General features: G+C 39.0%; 1 protein-coding gene across 12 annotated transcripts in view; it reads right to left on the bottom strand.

Annotated features, from left to right (window-relative positions):
• Positions 1-21,406, bottom strand: part of DOCK10 (dedicator of cytokinesis 10) — a 211,773-nt gene that overhangs the window by 63,061 nt on the left and 127,306 nt on the right. For all 12 annotated transcript variants that reach the window (XM_060767871.2, XM_060767878.2, XM_060767874.2 and 9 more), the window contains 10 exons: positions 20,962-21,145; positions 19,464-19,549; positions 17,596-17,679; positions 17,177-17,332; positions 13,518-13,736; positions 12,424-12,546; positions 11,436-11,518; positions 6,823-6,945; positions 2,935-3,014; positions 1,704-1,891 (listed from right to left, as the gene is read on the bottom strand). In XM_060767871.2, the coding sequence (XP_060623854.2) occupies positions 1,704-1,891; positions 2,935-3,014; positions 6,823-6,945; positions 11,436-11,518; positions 12,424-12,546; positions 13,518-13,736; positions 17,177-17,332; positions 17,596-17,679; positions 19,464-19,549; positions 20,962-21,145 (1,326 nt within the window). The remainder of the gene's footprint in view (positions 1-1,703; positions 1,892-2,934; positions 3,015-6,822; positions 6,946-11,435; positions 11,519-12,423; positions 12,547-13,517; positions 13,737-17,176; positions 17,333-17,595; positions 17,680-19,463; positions 19,550-20,961; positions 21,146-21,406) is intronic.

The raw sequence follows: 21,406 nt of genomic DNA on the forward strand, positions 1-21,406 counted from the left end.
GCTTGCTCCCTCCTCCCTGTGGCTTCCTCTCACATATACCATGCAGCTGTGGACAAGTCTACATAGGGACCACCAAACGCAGCGCCCAAACAAGAATCCAGGAACATGAAAGGCACTGCAGACTACTCCAACCAGAGAAATCAGCCATAGCAGAGCACCTGATGAACCAACCTGGACACAGCATTTTATTTGGGAACACCAAAATGCTGGACCACTCTCACAACCACCATGTCAGACTACACAGAGAAGCCATTGAAATCCACAAGCATGTGGACAATTTCAACAGAGGGGAGGAAGCCATGAAAATGAACAAAATCTGGCTACCAGTATTAAAAAATTCTAAAATTAAAACAGCAGAGAGAAAAACAGGCAGGGACTTCTAAGCACCTTTCATTAAGAGTTTGCTCCAGGCACAGTCAGCCCATTGTATGCTAATCAAGGTGGTCAGTTGAAAAGATTCACACCTAGCCCAACTTACAAAAGCCTTTTGTCTCACCCTGGTCAGTCCACAGATATATAAACCCCTTTTTTCCCAGCTCCAGCAGACCTCTGAGGAAGCCTGCCATAGATGCAGGCGAAACGTCAGGAGAAATGCCTCTAGAACATGGCCATATAGCCCGAAAAAACCCACAAGAACTGAGTGATTCCAGCCATGAAAGCCTTCGACAATACATTCCTCTCACATATTTGTACATGGCTATCATATCTCCTCTCAGCCTTCTCTTCAGGCTAAGTATGTCCAGCTCCTTAAGCTGCTCCTCATAGGGCTTGTACGCAGGCTTTGTTCCAGATGTGGTATTTTGCTGCCATGTGCATAGAAAATTTCAATGGCATTGTGAAGCCAGAGAAGAGAAGAATGTAGAAAGGTTTAACTTGATGTGAGCTGGATTATATGAATAGTGCAGAAAACACCACCCAGCTATTAGTCTTTCCATTATCATTTACATCTAAAATATAATAAAATATAATAACTTTTAAAATTAATTTGCAAAGATTTAAGGCTGAAATTCTTTTATGTTGAAAGAGATTAATTTCATCAGTTTGTGTTGAAGCATATATGACTGACAGAGTTTGATGAAAAGTGCTAAAAGACCATTCTTTTAGCACTGAGTCCCTTTGGGGGGAGAGGGTGGTCAATAATTAAAGTTTTATTAAGTTTTATTATTATTCTGATACCACTATGTTGTAGCTGCTTCTCTGTCACCACCAGCTACTACTTAAAAGATGAAAAAATACTAACTTGTACTGAGAAATTTGAATTAAGTATATTTTTTAATTGAGATAATCTACTAGCATTGTACCAGTCTGAATGCAATCAATATGAAGCACACAGAGAAAAACCTCAACTCTCATCATGCCCTGGGAGGGAGCACAGAGGCTTCTTCAATGCCCGCACCACACAAAGTTCCTATTTGCCTCAAGTGGGGCTGGGGGATACTATGGGAAGTGATGGAGGAGGCTGCCTCCGCCCAGGTAGAGTACTGCTCAGCCTCACTAGCTCCCATTAGCTCCCATTACCTGAATAGATCCAGCTGCTGTGATCCGTATTGGCTAAGGCTTTGGCTGCCCCCCGCCAGGCTCATTTTCATGAATTCAGCAGGTGAACCTCCTGAGTCCGGTACACCAAAACAATATTGTGCATACCCCTAGTAAATATGTCACTCATTGTTCTTTCAAGCCTCTTTTACTGTTTAAGATCATACCTTGTTGAAGCATTTTTGACCATCATATTTCAGATGTTTGGGATAGATATATATTTGGTTTTTATATACTCTGTAAGTCTGGGAGTATTTTGTCAATTCTTGGACAAATTCCTCTACTTCTACTGTAGGTCGATGCTCCTTAATATCATTAAATGGCTTGACTGGAATGAAAGATGATGTTACACAATCTTGAAAAAGAAGAAAGAGAAAAATAAAATCCTTAATTGTACAGTCTAAAAATTATGGACTCCAAGCCTATCCTTTTGGCTACTCCCAAACAGTTAAATGATTCATCAACACATATACGAATTCCAAAGATTCAGTTGGATTACTCTAGTCAAAGCTCACTTAGACCCATATATTCTTATATTCCAATGAGCAGCTATATTATTATTTGAAGATAAAATAAATTAATTTTATTATTACTTTCTAACTTAACAAACAGTTTTAAGATATATATTTATGAATATTATAATTACTCTCAGCTAATATAATGCAAAATTACAGTATTGGTCTCTTGCTGTTCAGACAGGTGAATGATCAAATGGAAATAGGAACCTCTGAGGCTGCTTGCCATAGATGCAGGCAAAACGTCAGGAGAGAATGCTTCTAGAACATGGTCATATAGCCCGAAACACCTACAACAACCCAGTGATTCCAGCCATAAAAACCTTTAACAATAACAACAACAATAACAACAACTTTATTTCTAAACCATCCTCCCTCCCTGAAGGGACTCAGGGTGGTTTACACACACAAAAGGCTAGCATTCAATGACTCAGGTGAGTACACACATATCAAAATAATACACAATAAAGCACAATGAGCTTACAATGCAGAATGAAGCATTGTGATGAGAAATAGTCATGGTTCCCTTCCTGTCACTTATGTGGATTACATGAAGAGATACAATAATCATTTTATCAATGGATTTTTATTCTTCATATGGGTGGTCGATATGGATTAGATGCCAGCCTGCTAATGGTGGAAGCTGGAAAAGGTGACTTAAAAACTACAACTCCCACCACTCTGAATTCTCCAGGCATTGTAGCAAGCCAATAATTCAAAATTGTTTCTCCAACAAAAGTTCTGTTCCTAAATATCACATCTAGAAACAATTAAAAGTGCCAAAGTTAAAAAGAAGCACTGGTTGTTGGTTTTTTAAAATAAAAAACCCCAATTCCTAATAATGATGGCAACATTTCTTAGCAGTTATAAAATGGAATCATACTTGGGTGCTCCAAAGGTACACAATCAACAGCGATTTCTAAACTGCCAGGGATGGTCTGAATTTTATTGATCTTGTCTGCTCTGAAAACAAAAGGAAACATATTTTAGGTTGTAAATATTGACAAGAAAAAGAACAGCTACAATGTAACCTACAGCCAAAACATAATGTGAAATACAATTTTTAATTCTGAAAACCCCCCTCATTAAATTAGTGACTTTATCTAGAAGAATCTTAATAGATTGCAGGTTATAAAGATGCCTTAAAAACTTGTGTGCACAAGAGAAAATGTTGGCTTTGAGAAGTAGTTTTATCAGCTGAACACAAATGCAATAGATTTAGGTGGACAATTTTTGTCCCACCCAGATTTCATTTATTAAGAACTAAAACAAACATAGAGAAAATGCTCCCCTCCTGCTCATCTGAAACACTTGTACATGGCAAGTGGCTGAAAGTCAGGGATTATGTCTACAGAGCTCCAGGTCTAGTTATATGTAAGTTCTGTAATAACACATGGCACCAGAAGACTAATATTAGAGTTATTACTTTAAAAGAGCAAAATATAACATTTAAGCAAGGAAAATAAGATTTTTAATCCAAACTGAAGGAAGGTGGCTGACAAAAAATAATTCTTGTTACACAATCTTATTTCTGCTATTTCTCAATTACAGCTGTTATAATGGCAGGAAACAACTTTGGTCAATATTTATCTCCTTGCCTTTGATAGATTTGAGCTTTAGCAGATCCTGATGAAAAGAGTGACAAATGTGGTCTAGGTGATCTTATTCTTTAGCTAAAAGCATTTCTAAAGGTTTGGAATCATTAACCACACAGATCAAGCTCTGATGAAATTTTTCTCAGCCTAAGGCGAATGGTACAAATCTGTATTAAGAGTTCTGTTAGGTACCTGTACACAGCCCTAAATGCAAAGGGATCTTGTAGCAACTTTGAGACTAGCTGAGAAAAAGACGTTGTTAGCATAAGTTTAAGTAGACTTAAGACTGCTTAATCACGTGCATAGAATGAAATGCATAGAAACAGCTGTTTGTGACCATGTTGTAAGTGTGAACAACTACAGAAATGCAAAACTTGTGTGTATGGTAATGAGGGGACAAGTCCAGTTTTAACAATGGTCAACAGGAGACAAAGGAGGAAAGACATTGCCTTAAGCCAGCGGTTCTCAACCTGGGGGTCGCGACTCCCAAGGGGGTCGCTGGGCCATTTTCCGGGGGTCGCGAAGCCGCCTCGGTTGCCCCCCCCCCCAAATGGCTGCTGGCTCCTGTGTGAACCAAACAGCCGCCGCCATGGAGGGGGCCTTCCCCGCTTGCCTCCTGCGCCCTCCGGCTTCGGGGGACGTGAGAGGCGAGCGGGAGGCCCCCTCCATGGCTGCAGCCATAGAGGGGGCCTTTGCCGCTCGGCTCCTGCACCCCCCGGTTTCGGGGGACGCGAGAGGTGAGCAGGAGGCCCCATCCATGGTTGGGGGTCACCACAACATGAGGAACTATATTTAGGGGTCACGGCATTAGGAAGGTTGAGAACCACTGCCTTAAGCCAAGTTGAGTAAATTTTCATAGTTTTTTTTGTTCAAGGACTGCTGTTTTGAACTTTAAAAAAATATACAGATATTGGAAGAAGAAACAGAAAAATTGAAATATATCCACAAATTCCAGCACACTGACCACTGGTTGAACAAAGCCAATGATTTTCTGGCACACTAGCATATACATAACACTAGTTACCACCCCAGTCTTATGACAGCTTCCTTTGGCCACTTTATCACATCTCTTTTCTGGTTCTCAGCCAGCATCACACTATTTTCCAATAATATCTCAACTGCTCATGTGGTTATCTTCTCACTTTGGCTTTGGACAACATCTTTCTCTCTGTCTTCTTCCCAAATGACTATTAATATTGAACTTGACACATCATCACCATAGACAAAAGTTTTTCATTTCTATTACTAGTCACACATGCATCTTGCTCATAAACACATGCATCTTCCTCACACTGGCCTTCTATACCATAGACAACGGTATCCTTCTGAGATGCTTTGCGGGAATGGGCCTTAGAGGCACTGTTCTGCAGTGGCTCCAGTCCTTCCTGGAGGGTCGCTCTCAGAAGGTGTTGTTGGTGGACATATGCTCAGCCCCACAGCCTTTGCCCTGTGGGGTCCTGCAGGGTTCAGTATTGTCCCCCATGTTGTTTCACATCTACATGAAGCCACAGGGGGAGAGTATCCAGAGTTTTAGAGTTTGATGCCATCTGTATGCAGATGACATCCAACTCTATCACTCCTTTCCACCTGCTGCTAAGGAGGCTGTTCAGGTTCTGAACCGGTGCTTGCTGCCTGTGATGATCTGGATGAGGGTGAACAAATTGAAATTGAATCCAGACAAGACAGATGTACTCCTGGTCAGTCATAAAGATGAACAGGGTATAGGGTTACAGCCTGTGCTGGATGGAGTTATACTCCTTCTGAAGATACAGGTTTGCAGCTTGGGAGTTCTCCTGGACTCACAGCTGAGCCTGGAGCCTCAGATTTCTGTGGTGGCCAGGGGAGCTTTCACCAGCTGCACCTGTACCTTGGAAAGTCAGACTTGGCCATGGTGGTCCATGCTCTACTTACATCAAGAATAGGCTACTGCAATGAGACCTACATGGGCTGCCATTGAAGACTGTTTGGAAGCTCCAAGTAGGCCAACAGGCGGCAGCCAGGCTGCTCACCGGAGTGATAGGGAGCATACTACTCCCCTGTTACATTAGCTCTACTGATTGACAGTCTGCTACTGAGCACAATTCAAATTGCTGGCTTTAGCCTATAAGGCTCTAAACAGCCCCGGTCCAACTTACCTGACTGAACATATCTTTCCCTATGAGCCGGTTAGAGAGTTAAGATATACGGGAGAGGCCCTGCTCTCTGTCCCACCCCCATCACAAGTGTGACTGGTGAGGACAAGAGACAGGGCCTTCTCAGTGGTGGCCCCTTGGCTGTGTAAACTCCCTCTCTAGAGCTATCAGATTGGCCCCCTCCCTCCTGGTTTTCAATAAAAGAGTGAAGACCTGGTTATGGGATCAGGCGTTTGGTTAGGTGTTGAATAGTGCAATCTGGATCTGACATAACACAAATGGTGTCTCTTGGATTTGATATTATGGTTTTAACACTTTTACAGTGTTTATATGTTTTTATCTGTATTGGTGTACTGTAAATATAATAAGTAATAAATAAACAACTGCTCCTAGGCATTTCATTCTATCCACCTGATGAAGCAGCCTTACGTCCATGAAATTTTATGTTACCAGCTTCTTTCTCTCAGTTATCTCAAAGGTGCCACAAGATCCAGATTATGCAACTATAACTTTGAATTCCACACCTCCAAATCTCTTGATTACCAGCCCTGTATGAAACCTGAATCAAGGTCCAACTAATAACTTAACAATCCTTGCTTCATTAAACGGTGATGAGTTAAATGAAAACACAGGGGAGAACTTCAAAAGGAAAATAAGACTTTAATGAAACCAAGCAGTTATTCAATAAAAGGAATATTGAGTCCAGGATTTGCATTTAATTCAAACCAACTGGTACTCCATGAAACATATTTGTGCATATTTAATCCCCACCTTTCTCATACATTTTTTCACATTAACCAAAATATATTCTATGCAGAAGTGCAATCAATTGGGAATTAAAGTTGTTATAGCTGTAAACACTTTGCCAGTATTCCTGGAAAAAAATTACTAGAAAATCAGTTTTGATAAAATCTTTGACTAATGTGAAAAACATTTCATGTAATATAGTTATTTTGGCCATCAGGATTTTTTGTGTAAAGTTATTATAGCAAAGTAGCCAGAACAACACTATGCCCATGCACATATTCAAGAAATAATTCTTACCTTCTGTATTCTACAACGAGTTTCATTAAGTCATCTGTTGAAATTTTGCTGCTTTCTTGCCTGAACAAAGGTGAGAACCTTGAATCTCTATCAATATTTCCCTGATTATCTTTAAAGACTGGCCTGTAGTGGGAGAAACAACATACTAGATGAAAACCAATCAGTAAATGCCTTTTCAGTATAACCATTTCCAAAGCTTTAAGAAATTCAGGACAGACTTTTCAAAGGAATCGTAATTTCATTTCATATAAAGCATCCACTTTCATCTACTTTTAAAACCAATTTCACCATTTGATATTCAAACATTATCTTGAAATGAAATGCAATCTGCTTGGTTATTGAGCAATTCCCTACTCATGTATATGTGTAATTCAACAGTGTAGTGAGCATGTTTCTAAGTAGTCCAACAACATTCGCATCTCATGTCAGATACTTGGTAACACTTAAAATTAAATGAAAAACCATCTAGCTTCTTGGTCCACGAAACCTCAATGAATACATAGGATTGACTTCATAGCACATTTCTTACAAGGACAAAGAGTGTTTGGCTTTCCAGAGCACAGCTTCTTAAATGGGACCCCCTTAGCTCAATATAGGGGTTGAGAAAAATTTGGCAACAAAAAAGATTCCTGAACTTTACTCATTTACATAAATCTGTTAGAATCAATGTGCGGTATTTACTAGAGGTGGAAACAGTATTTTTTTCCATTTGTTTCATTCGGGTATTCATTTCCTATCATCATTCAAATGGCATGAAATGAAAGAGCCATTTTTAGACTAAACAAAAGGCAAAACGAAAGAGAAAGTTGCATGTTTTCCATTTCTTTGTTTGGTTTTTGGGCTGTGTGCCTTTCCTCACCATCCAGGGAGTTTTTCTACATGCCTCAGAGGAGGTATTTGCACCAATCAGAGCCCAAGAAACCAGTGAGTTCACCAGGTTACTGGTGGTATATGAAGCCCTGCCTTTAAGCTGTGATCTCCTCCACAGCTGGTATCCGATGTCCTGCTCCGATACATATCAAAAGGAAGGGAAAAAGGGACTGTTTTAAAGGAGATTTTATTTGTAGAAAGAAAAAATCCCTAAAAATTAGGGGACCATGTGTGGTGATTTTCACCCTTCTAGCCCTAAAACTGAGGGGAAGGGGAGCCTGGGAAGGCCACTCATGTTTGGCCAATGGTCCGAAATGTTTTGTTCATTCAGATGAAAGAGCAAAACAATTGTTTGGGAAAAGCCCCCATTTTCAGAAGCAGCACTCAAAAACAAAAACAGGGCCACACCAATGAAACAAACTGAAACAGATTCTATACAAATGCACAAGACTAGTGTTTACAGTGGACTCGGCAGAAATGCTTCACCTGTACGTCATAAAAAGAAAAATCAGCCTGTTTAGCAAGCCTTGCAAATGCTGATTTATCTTCAATAAATGATTGATTTTTACACTGATTGTATATACTTATATACCTGGGGGCATATAAAATTTCCCCATGAAGAAAGGGGTCACAAATGGAAAAAGTTTAAGAAGCCCTGCTCTAGATGGACCATAGCTTCCAGTTGGCCATGATAGCTGGTGGATTCTGTGGTGTTCCTGTGTGTGGGGAGGACTTGTAGTCCAAGCTCTGCAAAAGGGTTTCTGGGCAAGAGAATACACATAAAGGGTATTGTCCATATTTTGAGGGCTCCTCCACCTTATGCAACTGTGGAGCAGCACAAACAACTCTACATATGCATTCTTGTGCACAGTGCCCTGCCTCATGTACGAAGGAATAATTGTTTAAAGCTACAGACAGTGTAGTCACTGTTGCCCATTTTTGGTCAAAGATTATTTGACCACTTGTGTTTCCTCCATTTTTATCAGTTTTATACTTATTTGTGCAATGCTTTTGACACGGAATAAATAAATTTTGAGGGCGAGGGGTTAATTATTCCAGTTGTTAAACAACTACAAATTCTTCCTTGCTGATTGACAACAAAACCTTCCTTGTTCGACTAGATTCTCATTATGACTCAGGAGTCCAGCAGCTGCTTGAACATAGAGTCAGAGGTTAAGGAACTAGTAGTGCCATCAGCTATATTGGCTGAGGCACACTGGAGTTTGTTGTCCAAATAAGCCACTTTTGCAAGCTCTGAATAATTTACACTAGCCTTAACAGACACTCTATTATTGCAAGTTTGTAAGATATGCTGCAGCTTGAGTTCCAAAACTATTTGTATGAGAATAATAGAAATGGAAGGAAGAAATATATATGGAAAATATTTGTGGGGAAACCAGCCTTCCAAGTACAAATCATATTTGCAAACTCTGGCAGCTGTGGTAGGAATATGAGAATGGGAGGGTGACTTGTCACATTGTAATTCTAATGCATGTTGTAATTATTGTCTCTGCATACAGCCCAAAGACCAGGGCACAGACATGCCTGCTGTGGCACAAATAAAGGGAAATTCCAGCTGCAAGGCTGATAAATTCTCAGATGTGGGGTATTTGAAAATATCTAAAAATTACACTACTGTTTCAATCTGTTTTAAATTAGAACAGTTAAAAAAACCTCCACGTGAAATGGGACTAGTGCTAACGCCAGAAATTAAAGAAATGGAAAGCACATTCATAGTCCAAGGTTTCTGTTTTTTGTCATAGTCATGGCAGCTCTTGTGCAATATGTTCTGTGTCTCAAGTAGAAATATCTATTTATAGACTGTTAAGATTCATGGGGTGCAATTTACTGCATTATCCTCAATCTAAGATAAAGCTAAGCACTACAGGAAAGAAGAGTTTGGATATATGAATGAGGTATTGATCTCTGTATGTTCAACTGTACTGAAGTTAGATGGAGTGCTCACAGCACATGAGCTGACTTCATCTATAGTCTGGTCTCTTGCCTTTCTATGATGTAGGCAAAGCCAGTGGGTTGGGAATGAGATGTGAATATTTGACACAGCAATGCCACTCACTGGGTTACTCTATGGCAGCGATTCTCAACCTGGGGGTCAGGAGCTCTGGGGAAGGGGTTACAAAGGGTTGTCAGAGGGGTCACGAAAGACCATCAGAAAACACAGTATTTTCTTTTGGTCATGGGGGTTCTGTGTGGGAAATTTAGCCCAATTCTATCAGTGGGGTGTAGAATGCTCTTTGATTGTAGGTGAACTATACATCCCAGCAACTACAACTCCCAAATGTCAAGGTCTATTTTCTCCAAACTCCACCAGGTTCATAATTGGGCATATTGAGTATTAGTGCCAAGTTTGGTCCAGATCCATTATTGTTTGAGTCCACAGTGCTCTCTGGATGTAGGTGAACTACAACTCCAAAACTCAAGCTCAATGCCCACCAAACCCTTCCAGTATTTTCTGTTGGTCATGGGAGCTCTTTGTGCCAAGTTTAGTTCAATTCCATCGTTGATGGAGTTCAGAATGTTCTTTGATTGTATGTTAACTATAAATCCCAGCAACTACAACTCCCCAATAACAAAATCAATTTTCCCCCAACCCCACCAGTATTCAAATTTGGGCGTATCGGGTATTTCTGACAAATTTGGTCCAGTGAATGAAAATACATCCTGCATATCAAATATTTACATTACAATTCATAACAGTAGCCAAATTACAGTTATGAAGTAGCAACAAAAATAATATTATGGTTGGGGGCCACCAGAACATGAGGAACTGTATTAAGGGGTCGCAGCATTAGGAAGGTTGAGAACCACTGCTCTATAGAATGTTTTAAACTAATCTAAATGTTAACCCAGTAAACATGTGAGATTTATAGAGATCGATCATAGTCATTTAGGTGGCTATAAAGGATCTGCATTACTCTGTATGCATAGACGGAGGGTAAACTTTGAAATGAAGGCTGTTGTTTTTTTATTTATATGCCACTTTTTCCTCTCTTAAAAATGATTGAAAGGATACAAATTGTGCATCATTAAGCTCCAAAATCCAAAACTTTTTTTTTCTGCCAACTGTCTGTATTTTCCTTCATAGTGAGAGGACAGAGAGGGGCTGGCAAGAGACAGAAGAGATGCAAGACTGGAGAAAGTGAAATGGCATGAGACATAGATTTGTGCCAAGCACTTCCTTGGATTCCTGTCATTTCACAGATCCTTTCTCTCTCCAGTCGTGCATTTCATAGACAACAGAAGTAGCAAACAAACAGGATGACATTAGGATGAATAGATACAAGAATCTGTGAAATGGTGGGAGGTGTGGATTCATGCTGAGAATTCTGCTTGGATAAATGAATTCTGTATTTCCACTTGTGTACCATCAATAAGATATCCCATTATGTATATGCAAATTCAAAAACACTTCTGGCCCCAAGCATTTCAAATAAGGGACACTCAATCTGTATTAATAGAAGTTAATGATATGATCAATGAAAAATAACAGGAATAATCTAGAAATTCAAATCACTATTGCTACCAGCAGTCTGTTGCTACATTATATTGTCATTTGTGTCCCATTGACTCAAACTTAAAATTGATAGAACAAAATAAAAAGAAGCTGGTAATTTCTGATGAAGTTATAAGACTGATGATGTAATGGTGAAACTGACCACGTCTCTAGTGTCTCTTAGTATGAAAACCTTATAAAAACTAGCATTTTGTAAGAAATTACATACCTTACAGACCAAGCGAAGGGCATCCGATACTTTCCCAACTTGCTGCAGAACTGTTTGTTGGATTTTAATACTTTCTGAGCGCACTAAGCAAACAAGCAAGGAAAGAAAAAGTTAATTCCAGGACAAATGTAACCAGAAATCCCATGTAGATGCTATCTTCCTGAGAGTTTTCAAGGGGACTTAATTATTCACAAAAATAAGATATCAACAATTATTTTTCATGTCAGGAGTCACTTGAGAAACTGCAAGTTGCTTCTGGTGTGAGAGAATTGGTTGTCTGCAGGACACTGCCCAGGGGATGCCCAGATGTTTTTGATGTTTTACCATCCTTGTAGGAGACTTCTCTTATATCCCCACATGGGGAGCTGGCGCTGACAGAGGGAGCTCCAGCTCGAACCTCCAACCTGTCGGTCTTCAGTCCTGCCGGCACAATGGTTTAACCCATTGTAGCACTGGGGGCTCCAAACAAAATAAGTTTCCAGCACTTGCGATTTCTGCAAATGGTGGACAATTAGAAGTCCACCACATAAGAGCTTCAGAGGGTCTTGTAAGCTATGAAGCTCAGCCATTAGTTTGATGCATGAGCTAGAACCTCCAAAAAGGATGGCTGCATACTCTCTGTTAGAAGACTTCCATTGAAGGACAGTCCAAACACTCGCTTAAGAGATTGGTTTTATTATACTGATCTCTCAGATGAATCTAATGCATCCACAGAGAGAAAGAACAGATTTGTAATATCCAGTATATTAGCTGCTCATCTTAAACCGGTTAGCTATTGTAGTCCCTTTTACTTCCACATTAAAGGTGATGAAAACATTCTTAGTGAATGGAATAAAATGGAATAAAAATAAGCACAGGCAATTTATTCTACAGTTAGAAGTCCACTACAGTGCCACAGATTGCTAAATCAATCTTTTGTGATACATTTTCACTTCAATGTTGATTTCCCCCCTAGGATGTGAGAGGTTTTATCTTTATCTTATATTACCTTGTTGGAGTCTGGATTCCTTATGTAAGGTTCTGCACTAGTGGCAATGTTTCCCATGAGCACTTTTTCAATTTTTGCCACCAAAACAATTTCAGAGTGCGGGTTACTTATGGAGAAAACTGCCTGGGATTAGAAGAGAAAACTCATTATAGGTAGCAGAATTACAGACCTCAGGAAACAAACTTTTAATAATTAATAGCCCCCATGAACTCAAAATATAGAGAAAGGCTTTGCCCTATTCAATGACCTGGGCTTGCCATTTTTAAAAAATAGCTTTTGTTGACTACTTAAAATTCTGCTGTTATTTGCTAAGATTGAGTGTAATGCTGTTAATGGAGATTGCCTGTTGGAACTCTGTGAATGATTACTGCAGAGGTGTATCTATTTTGTAGAGTTCACTATGTGCACTGACTCAATGTTACAGAATCATGGGAGTTGTAGTTCCCCAAGGTCTTTAGCTTTCTCTTCTTAACAATGACAGTGCTTCACCAAACTACAACCTCAATGATTCCATAGCCTTGAGCCATGGCAATTAAGTGGCATCAAATTGCATTAATTCTGCAGTATAGATGCACCCTTGGCACCTCTTTATAAGCAGGTTAACTAACATATCCTGCCTGTGGAATTCCCTCCCCAGGAACATCAGATTGGCCACCTCCATCCTGTTCTTTAGAAGGAAACTCAAGACCTTGGTTGTGGGACCAAGCATTTGATCATTGAATAGCAGCAAGTGATAAGAATACATAAGCAATTTGAAGTGACAATGAACTGACCCGCACTTTTGTTTTAACTGGCATGTTTTTAACAACTGTCTATTTAATGTGGTTTACTGAATTTCTTGAATGTTTTTATGATTGTAATGGCACCAAATGGTGCTTGCTGTGAGGCTGCCCTGAGTCCCCCCTCGGGGGTGAGAAGGGCGGGGTACAAGTGTATGAAATAAATAAATAAATAATTTTTGTGATTATATTATTTAAAAATGGGTTGTCTGAACACAGGTGACATACCATTTTCTGACATTCATTTCATTTACTATTTTGTGTCATAAGGCTCCAAAAGCAAATTTTCACATGGTTAGTCAACTTCTTAGTTACCTGTTTAGGGTACTTTAGCCATTCTTCTGGAAACCCTTTGACCTGTGGTTCTTCTTCTTTGGTGACAACAATCCCAATAGTTCCATTTTCTATTGAAGGTGAAGAATTGGATATCATCTGCCTCACAATGGTATGATTTAAGTCCACATGGAAATCAGCAGAAAGTTTTCTGTTGTCCTTTGTATCAAAAAGAGCCACACTCACAAAGAAAGGTTCTATCTACAAACAAAGAGCAGAGAAAAAAAACAAATACAGTTAAAAATCAGAATTAAATATGCTAGTAGGTAAAGGTAAAGGTTTTTCCCTAACATTAAGTCCAGTTGTGTCCAACTTTGGGGGTTGGTGCTCATCCCCCTTTCTAAGCCGAAGAGCCGGAGATGTCAGTAGAAACCTCCAAGGTCGTGTGGCCAGCATGACTGCATGGAGTGCTGTTACCTTCCCGCCGGACCGGTACCTATTGATCTACTCACATTTGCATGTTTTTGAACTGCTAGGTTGGCAGAAGCTGGGGCTGACAGCAGGAGGTCACACCGCTCCTAGATTCAAACCTGTGACCTTTCAGTCAACAAGTTCAGCAGCTCAAAGGTTTAACCCACTGCACCACCAGGGCCCCCAAAATATGCTAGTGCAATATGCATATTGACTCAAGATGTATATTTTAAAGGGGAGGGGATATCATATTTGATCAGAACTTGATGTCTGAGGGTATGCCAGGTGCATTATCTTATCAATTTTCTTTGGATCAGTTTCAGTTGTTGCAACATGAAGATGGAGACAAATTGGCTGAACCATCTAGACAAATGGCCCCGGATTTAGCAGATACATCCTTGAGTACAGATAGCTCCAGAACTCACACCCTTAGAGTAACCTGCACTGAAAAGATGTGCCTTGAACTGCAGCTTTTAGTCAATGCTTTGAAAGAATTAGAGTGAATGCCAAGCATATTATATACCAGTAGCTATTAGCTGAACATTAAGCAGTCTGGTATTTTATATAGCACGACATCAGCTTAATGCAGGTCCATGAGTGTATCTAACTAATGTGCGCTGTCTGAAAGATGAGATTACAAAGCAGCAAAACATGTTTTGAGCTGGCCTAGTTCATCCATCCTGCACCTAAAATGTACACAGCTCTAGAAATTATATTACTTCTTCTACATTTTTTGCAAATGGGCCCCACAATTGTTCAGCTTCATGTTTTTACAAAGGGAATTCAAATACGCTTTTTGACAGAGAATTCTGTGGTTTTATGCATAAGAATAAGAAACACAGGACTGTAATTGTCACAATTGAATGAATGGAACTATATTTTCAAAAGTACATCTCAATTACAAAATATAGATTACAACAAACTGATTATGCAATAACAAAGCTGAATAAATGAAACATTCCCTCTGGCTGTCTATATAATGCATAATTCATGAGATGGGGAAAAAGGGCACATTCAGTTCTAGATCAATGTATAGCAGCTGCAAAAGAATAAAATTGCTGGTAGTACAAAGATTCTGAGAAACGGCATTAAAAAGGTTGATTTATATTTTACATTATGTATATTGTATTGTATTCTAAAGAACTATGTTAAGTAGAACCGGTGAATGTAATTTGATATAAACTAGAGTAGTGAAGAGAATAGTCCTGAGGCTATGGTCAGACAATTATATCCATTGCCTTGACTTATACACGAAGTGAACTTATATATCTGTTTATATGGTAGTTGGTTCATTATATTTATGCCCTGATCTGAAATCTGATGTCACAAGCTCCTCTATTATTATGTCTAGAAACTTGCAGGTTTCTACACAACAGAGTTTGATGAAGGCAGACCTACCTGGGCAATTCTAAACTATGAATTTTAACTGGATTGTTGTAGGTTTTTTCGGGCTATATGGCCATGTTCTAGAGGCATTTTCTCCTGAAGTTTCACCTGCATCTGTAATGCAGGTGAAACGTCAGGAGAAAATGCCTCTAGAACATGGCCATATAGCCTGAAAAAACCTACAACAACCCAGTGATTCTGGCCATGAAAGCCTTCGACAATACATATGAATTTAAAATTTACATTATATTTACCTTTATTAGTATTGATGTATTAATGTTTGTTCTATGTTTTAACATATGCATTTTATGGTCCTTTGTTTCATCTATGTACTTTAACTAAGTAATGTTCCACCTCAATCCATTAACAGAAGCAATAACTAATAATAATAATAATAATAATAATAATAATAATAATAATAATTGTTGGCAAGGGGCTTAACTGCTTCTTTTATGTTGAGAACTGTGCTGGCAGTAGGGTAAAGTACCAGTAGGTTCAACCAAGATAGAGCAGTCTCAACTGAGAAGTAGAACTAAGTGCACCCAACCCATTTAAATATGGTGAAACAAACTCTAAATAAGTCTATATTGGCTCGGTTGTCGCCCAGGATTATAAGGACCGTGGTTAAGTTGATCCCAAGTGTAAACTCTGCAAGGAAGCAGATCAAACAATAGATCACATCCTCAGCTACTGCAAGAAGATCACGCAGACAGACTATAAGCAGAGGCATAACACTGTTGCTCAGATGATTCATTGGAACTTGTGACACAAATACCATCTACCTGCGACAAAGAACTGGTGGGATCACAAGTAAACATGTCAAATTAATCTGGGGCTTCTGAATTCAGACTGACAGAGTTTTGGAGTGCAATACCCTGACCTCACGATTGTGTCGATGTTGCAACCCCTGGTGACAGTAGGAGTGAAGAGAAACAACTGGTAAAGCTGACACGATATGAGGATTTAAAGATCGAACTGCAAAGACTCTGGCACAAGCCAGTAAAGGTGGTCCCAGTGGTGATCGACTGGGTGCAGTGTCTGAAGACCTTGGCCTGCACTTAAACACAATCAGCGCTGACAAAATTGCCATCTGTCAGCTGCAAAAGGACACTCTACTGGGATCTGCACGCATTATTCGCCGATACATCACACAGTCCTAGGCACTTGGGACGTGTCCGACAGGTGATGCAATACAACAGCCAACATAGTGATCTTGTTTGCTGTGTAATAATCTTGTGTTTCAAATCATCATCATCATCATCATCATCATCATCATCACTATAATCATCATGAAATTGGACAACTATGGCAAAAGAGAACAACAGTGGTACCAATAGTGGTTGGTGCTCTTGGAGGTATTCCAAGAAACCTCAAAAAGCAATTGAAAAGCCTTAATTAGGACAGAACATCAATCCACATGCTGCAAAAAGCAGCACTTCTATGAACTGCACACATTCTATGAAAATACCTTTAATATCTGAGGCCCTTGCTCAGAGATGAATCCCAGGCATTTGGAGCTAATGTGCATGTGTGCTATATTGTTATGTACATGTAAATATAATAATTATGGCAAGCAACACAATTTGTATCAATACTTTTAGCTGTTTTAGCTACAGACAATGAATGCATCCTTCCAAAAGCATAGTGCTGTTATTCAATTTTGCTAATATAAATCACCCCTGTTTGATTTGTTCTTATTTCATATACAAATAAGTTAGCTGAAAAGTAAAACACACACAATGAAATCTATTCTTTTTACCAAACCTTCATAAGGAGCAATGGAGCATGCTTTTGTGGAAATGAAACTCTATACCTCGATCTCTATGCACCATCTTCAAACTTACATTAGTAATTGGGTCATTTTCATTGTCAGAAACACAAGCTTGCAGATTGAGATTGAGAGATTTGCACGTTATCATGATTCGCTTTGTATCTCTCTCTTCAAATGGTTTGAGCCATGAACCCGTTCCGGTGAAGTCTTTTCTGTTAGGACTCAAAGCCTATAATGAAGACAATGAAATAATTTAAAAAGAGTACTGATATAAAAATACTCCAAGAGTCATTCTTTACTGGAACAGAACAGTAATATTAGTGGGACTCAGTGACAGTCAGCAATATTTTCATATCCTGGCAAAGTACTTTAACAAAAAAATTATAGAAGAATGTACAAACACAAAACAATAAGAGTGAAGTGATTGGTTTCTTACTGAGCATTATAATAATGTCTAGCCTACCATATCTGACGACTTCAGAAAATACTTACAGAAATATCAGGATCTAGGGAGAACAGATTTAGTCGATCCGTATTTCGAGATGCTTTAACAGTTTCTTCTGTTTCTGTGAGGTACTGTAACAACAGGCAAATGATATAAAGGTATTTATATTTCTGATATGAGAGCTATTTCCCATAAAACAAATGAAGTCAGCATAGAAATCTCATTGTTTCTGTATTCCTCTCCAAAATAACATAAAGCAGTGTTTTCCAAATTGGATCACCAAGTGAATTTCTATGTTTCAATGTGGATTTGAATCCGAGTCGCCCAGTGTCCTAGTCCATCACTCATTTTAATATCAAGAAATTTAAAAGGATAAATGTAGGCTAATCAACACAATGAAGTACTCCAGAAAAAATCAAACCCAAAGAATATACATCCTTTTCTCAACCTATTTGTTAACAGCTAAATATTGCAAATGAATGTGGGAGCTAATTGTATAACATCAGTCATGCCATATGACGATTGCCCATAAGCACTGTGGCTGTATAGTCCTAGTGAACTTCTTAGTCTAGAATACAGAATTTGTCCATCAACAAAGTCATGCTCTCCACCTTAACCCCTGGGGGAGGGGGTCGCAAGGGGGTGTCAGAAGGGTATTTTCTGTTGGTAGTGGGGGTTCTGTGTGGGAAGTTTGGCCCAATTCTATCACTGGTGGGGTTCAGAATGCTCTTTGGTTGTAGGTAAACTATAAATCCATGCAACTGCAACTCCCAAATGTCATTGTCTATTTTCCCCAAACTCCACCAGTGTTCACATTTAGGCATATTGAGTATCCGTGCCAAGTTTGGTCCAGATCCATCATTGTTTGAGTCCACAGTGCTCTCTGTATATAACTCCAAAACCCAAGGTCAATGCCCTCCAAACTTTTCAGTATTTTCTGTTGGTCGTGGGAGTTCTGTGTGACAAATTTGGTTCAATTCCATCATCAGTGGAGTTCAGAACACTCTTTGACTGTAATGAACTAAAAATCCCAGCCACTCCCAAATGACAAAAATCAACCCCCCTCAAACCCACCAGTATTCAAATTTGGGTGTATCAGGTATTTGTGCCAAATTTGGTCCAGTGGATGGAAATACATCCTGCATATCAGATATTTACATTATGATTCATAATAGTAGCAAAATTACAGCTATGAAATAGCAACGAAATAATTTTATGGTTGGGGTCACCACAACATGCGGAACTGTATTAAGGGATTGTGACATTAGAAAGGTTGAAATACACTATTCTAAAGGCACTTAAAACTAGAATGCCATGGCAAATTAAAAGGCTTCTAACTGGCACAAAAAAAGAGATCAGAATGTGAGCATCAAGTGACAGTCCCTAGGGATGCTAATGATGAATACATAGGCAGGGCAGTGTTAAATACATTGAACAGGTGTGTTCTGCTCTACGGCATATTACTCACAATTCTATTCTAACAGTTCACAACCTTATGCTAACCACATAGATGATTCCATGGTAGTCAAAATGCCATTCTGAATGGTTTTGAGATGAATCATATCACTCAGTCTCTGGCAACCCTAATCTCCAGTGTCCAGTTGGTAGCTTTGGCCTTTCCAAAATGGGAGGGCAGCTGTTTCCTGTAAAATGGTTCCAATCTATTCTCCAGGACACAAGTAATAGGCAAAGCTGTGTGGTGGGACTAAAGCTCCACTACACAATGTCCCACTACAACTGAGTGATCACATCTTTGTGCCATTGTAAACCTTTATCTGTTAAGTTTGGAACACAGATGCAAATGTTCAGCTGTAACATCAGCTTAGATTCAATACAAGAGCAATGCCACACTGATATTGTCAATGTGACTGTATGTGTAGCACTCAGAGATTTTTAAACAACAACAATGTCTTACTTTAGAGAAATCTGGATGCAAGCTATTCTCTGAAGAATCGGTTTCCTCTGGTGGGCAATCATAATTCGTTAACAAGTCTTCTGAATCTGAAATTATGAATAATGCATTAGTGGACATTAAGCTCTTCCTAAAAGTTTAGCAGTGAGTATGATACACACTATGGTTCAACATAGTTTAGTCCTGGCATTAGTAAGGACTTTCCCATAGTATATAAGACATACTTTGGTGGTTTTCCATTGTGCATGCTTAGTTGCTTGACAGCAACTTTGTTCCAGAACTCAACATGCATATAGGGCTCTGTGGGTGTGAGTGGAAGAATAATAATAGAAGCCCTTTAAATAATGTTTTAATCAAAAATGGTGAGCTCAGGTCTGTGATTGTCACAAAACCTCTTCAGCAGGAGACTATATCTGCAGCTCCCAAGCTGTGTTGAACAAAAGCTATGATCCTCTTGTGGAAATATGACTCATTTATAAAGCACATCATAGAATATATCATGGTCAAAAGAAAGCACTATGAGAGCATTGACTCCTCCATTGGGTTTCTTTTGATGCAAATGCATTTTGCATCATAGTAGTGAGTTTTACCATGAAAAGCCTCCTAAACCATTCAGAGTGCAATCGGTTTGTGGTTTCCTGCTGTAACAGATAAATGAACTGGAAACTAAGCAATAGAAATGCATTTGCCATCACTCACCATGTACTAGTTTATGTTGTGGTGTTCCCACGAACTCTACAGGGAGTTGCATATTTAAATCTACAACTTTAACCAAGATTAATAGTATGCCATTAAGAACCCCACCATTTTATCATAGGGATTCAGAGCTATGACTATTTCACGAGATCGATACAAGATCTTTAAAATAGAGAAACATAAATATGATGGCTGAAATACTTTTATATTTGAAAGCAGACTTATGTCTGTGAGAGTTGGACAGTTCCATAATGTGCGCATACACTAAAGTACTGTTTCCTCTCTATGTAAGGGAGCCTGATGTGCATTGAAATATTTGTGCAATAACTGATGTGCATTGGAATATTTGTGCATTGGGATTGATTTGCACTGCTCTTGAGATGTACTGAGATCAATGCATTCTGCCCTCTTGTGCATTGGCTGGCGATACACATAGGGACATTCTTGCTGGTGTGACACTATGCATCTTTATTTATTTATTATTATTATTTAAAACATTTATATTCAACCCTTCTCACCCCACAGGGGACTCAGGGCGGAGCACAACATATATACGGCAAACATTCAGTGTCGGGACATAAAACCATAAATATATACAAACATTAAAATCACTTATATCCACATTAAAAGTTGCTTAAAAACCATTTCAAGACACCAGTTCGCCTCATTGCACTGCCTCAATTCTTTACAATTCATTAACAGGATTTCTTAGTGCCTCTGTTACACAGCAAAGTATCCAGAAAGTAACATAACATACTCTTTGATTCTGATATTATTTAATATTGAACAATTTTAAAACCTTTACCAAATTTCAGATCTGTGATATCTGCACTCTTCCTTTCCTGAATGCATCCTTCTGGATTTATCTGTAGTATCTTATTGAGTGTTAAAATCCACTCATCCATATCTTGCTCATTTTCAGCTGCCAGTACAAAGTATGTCAAATCATTCATTTTTAGTTCAAAGGCATGTTTCCGAAGTCTGTTATTCTGTTGGATCAAGATGTTAGGAAGAAAGAAGAGAAAAGTGATTTTTATAGTCATAAGACATAACAAATCTTTTATCAAATGACTAAACAGCAAGTTTAGATCTGGCAATGCTTATGGGGACCGATAGACACTGTAGTACAAAACATATGGAGAGCACAATTTCCCACTTTATAATCTCATACATAGATACTCTGCTACACTTACTTATTTTGGGTTTACTATGTGCAAAACAATGGCAAAGTGTGTCTTGCCTTGGTCCTA

This window comes from Anolis sagrei, chromosome 3 (genome assembly GCF_037176765.1).
Source record: "Anolis sagrei isolate rAnoSag1 chromosome 3, rAnoSag1.mat, whole genome shotgun sequence".
Taxonomy (NCBI): domain Eukaryota; kingdom Metazoa; phylum Chordata; class Lepidosauria; order Squamata; family Dactyloidae; genus Anolis; species Anolis sagrei.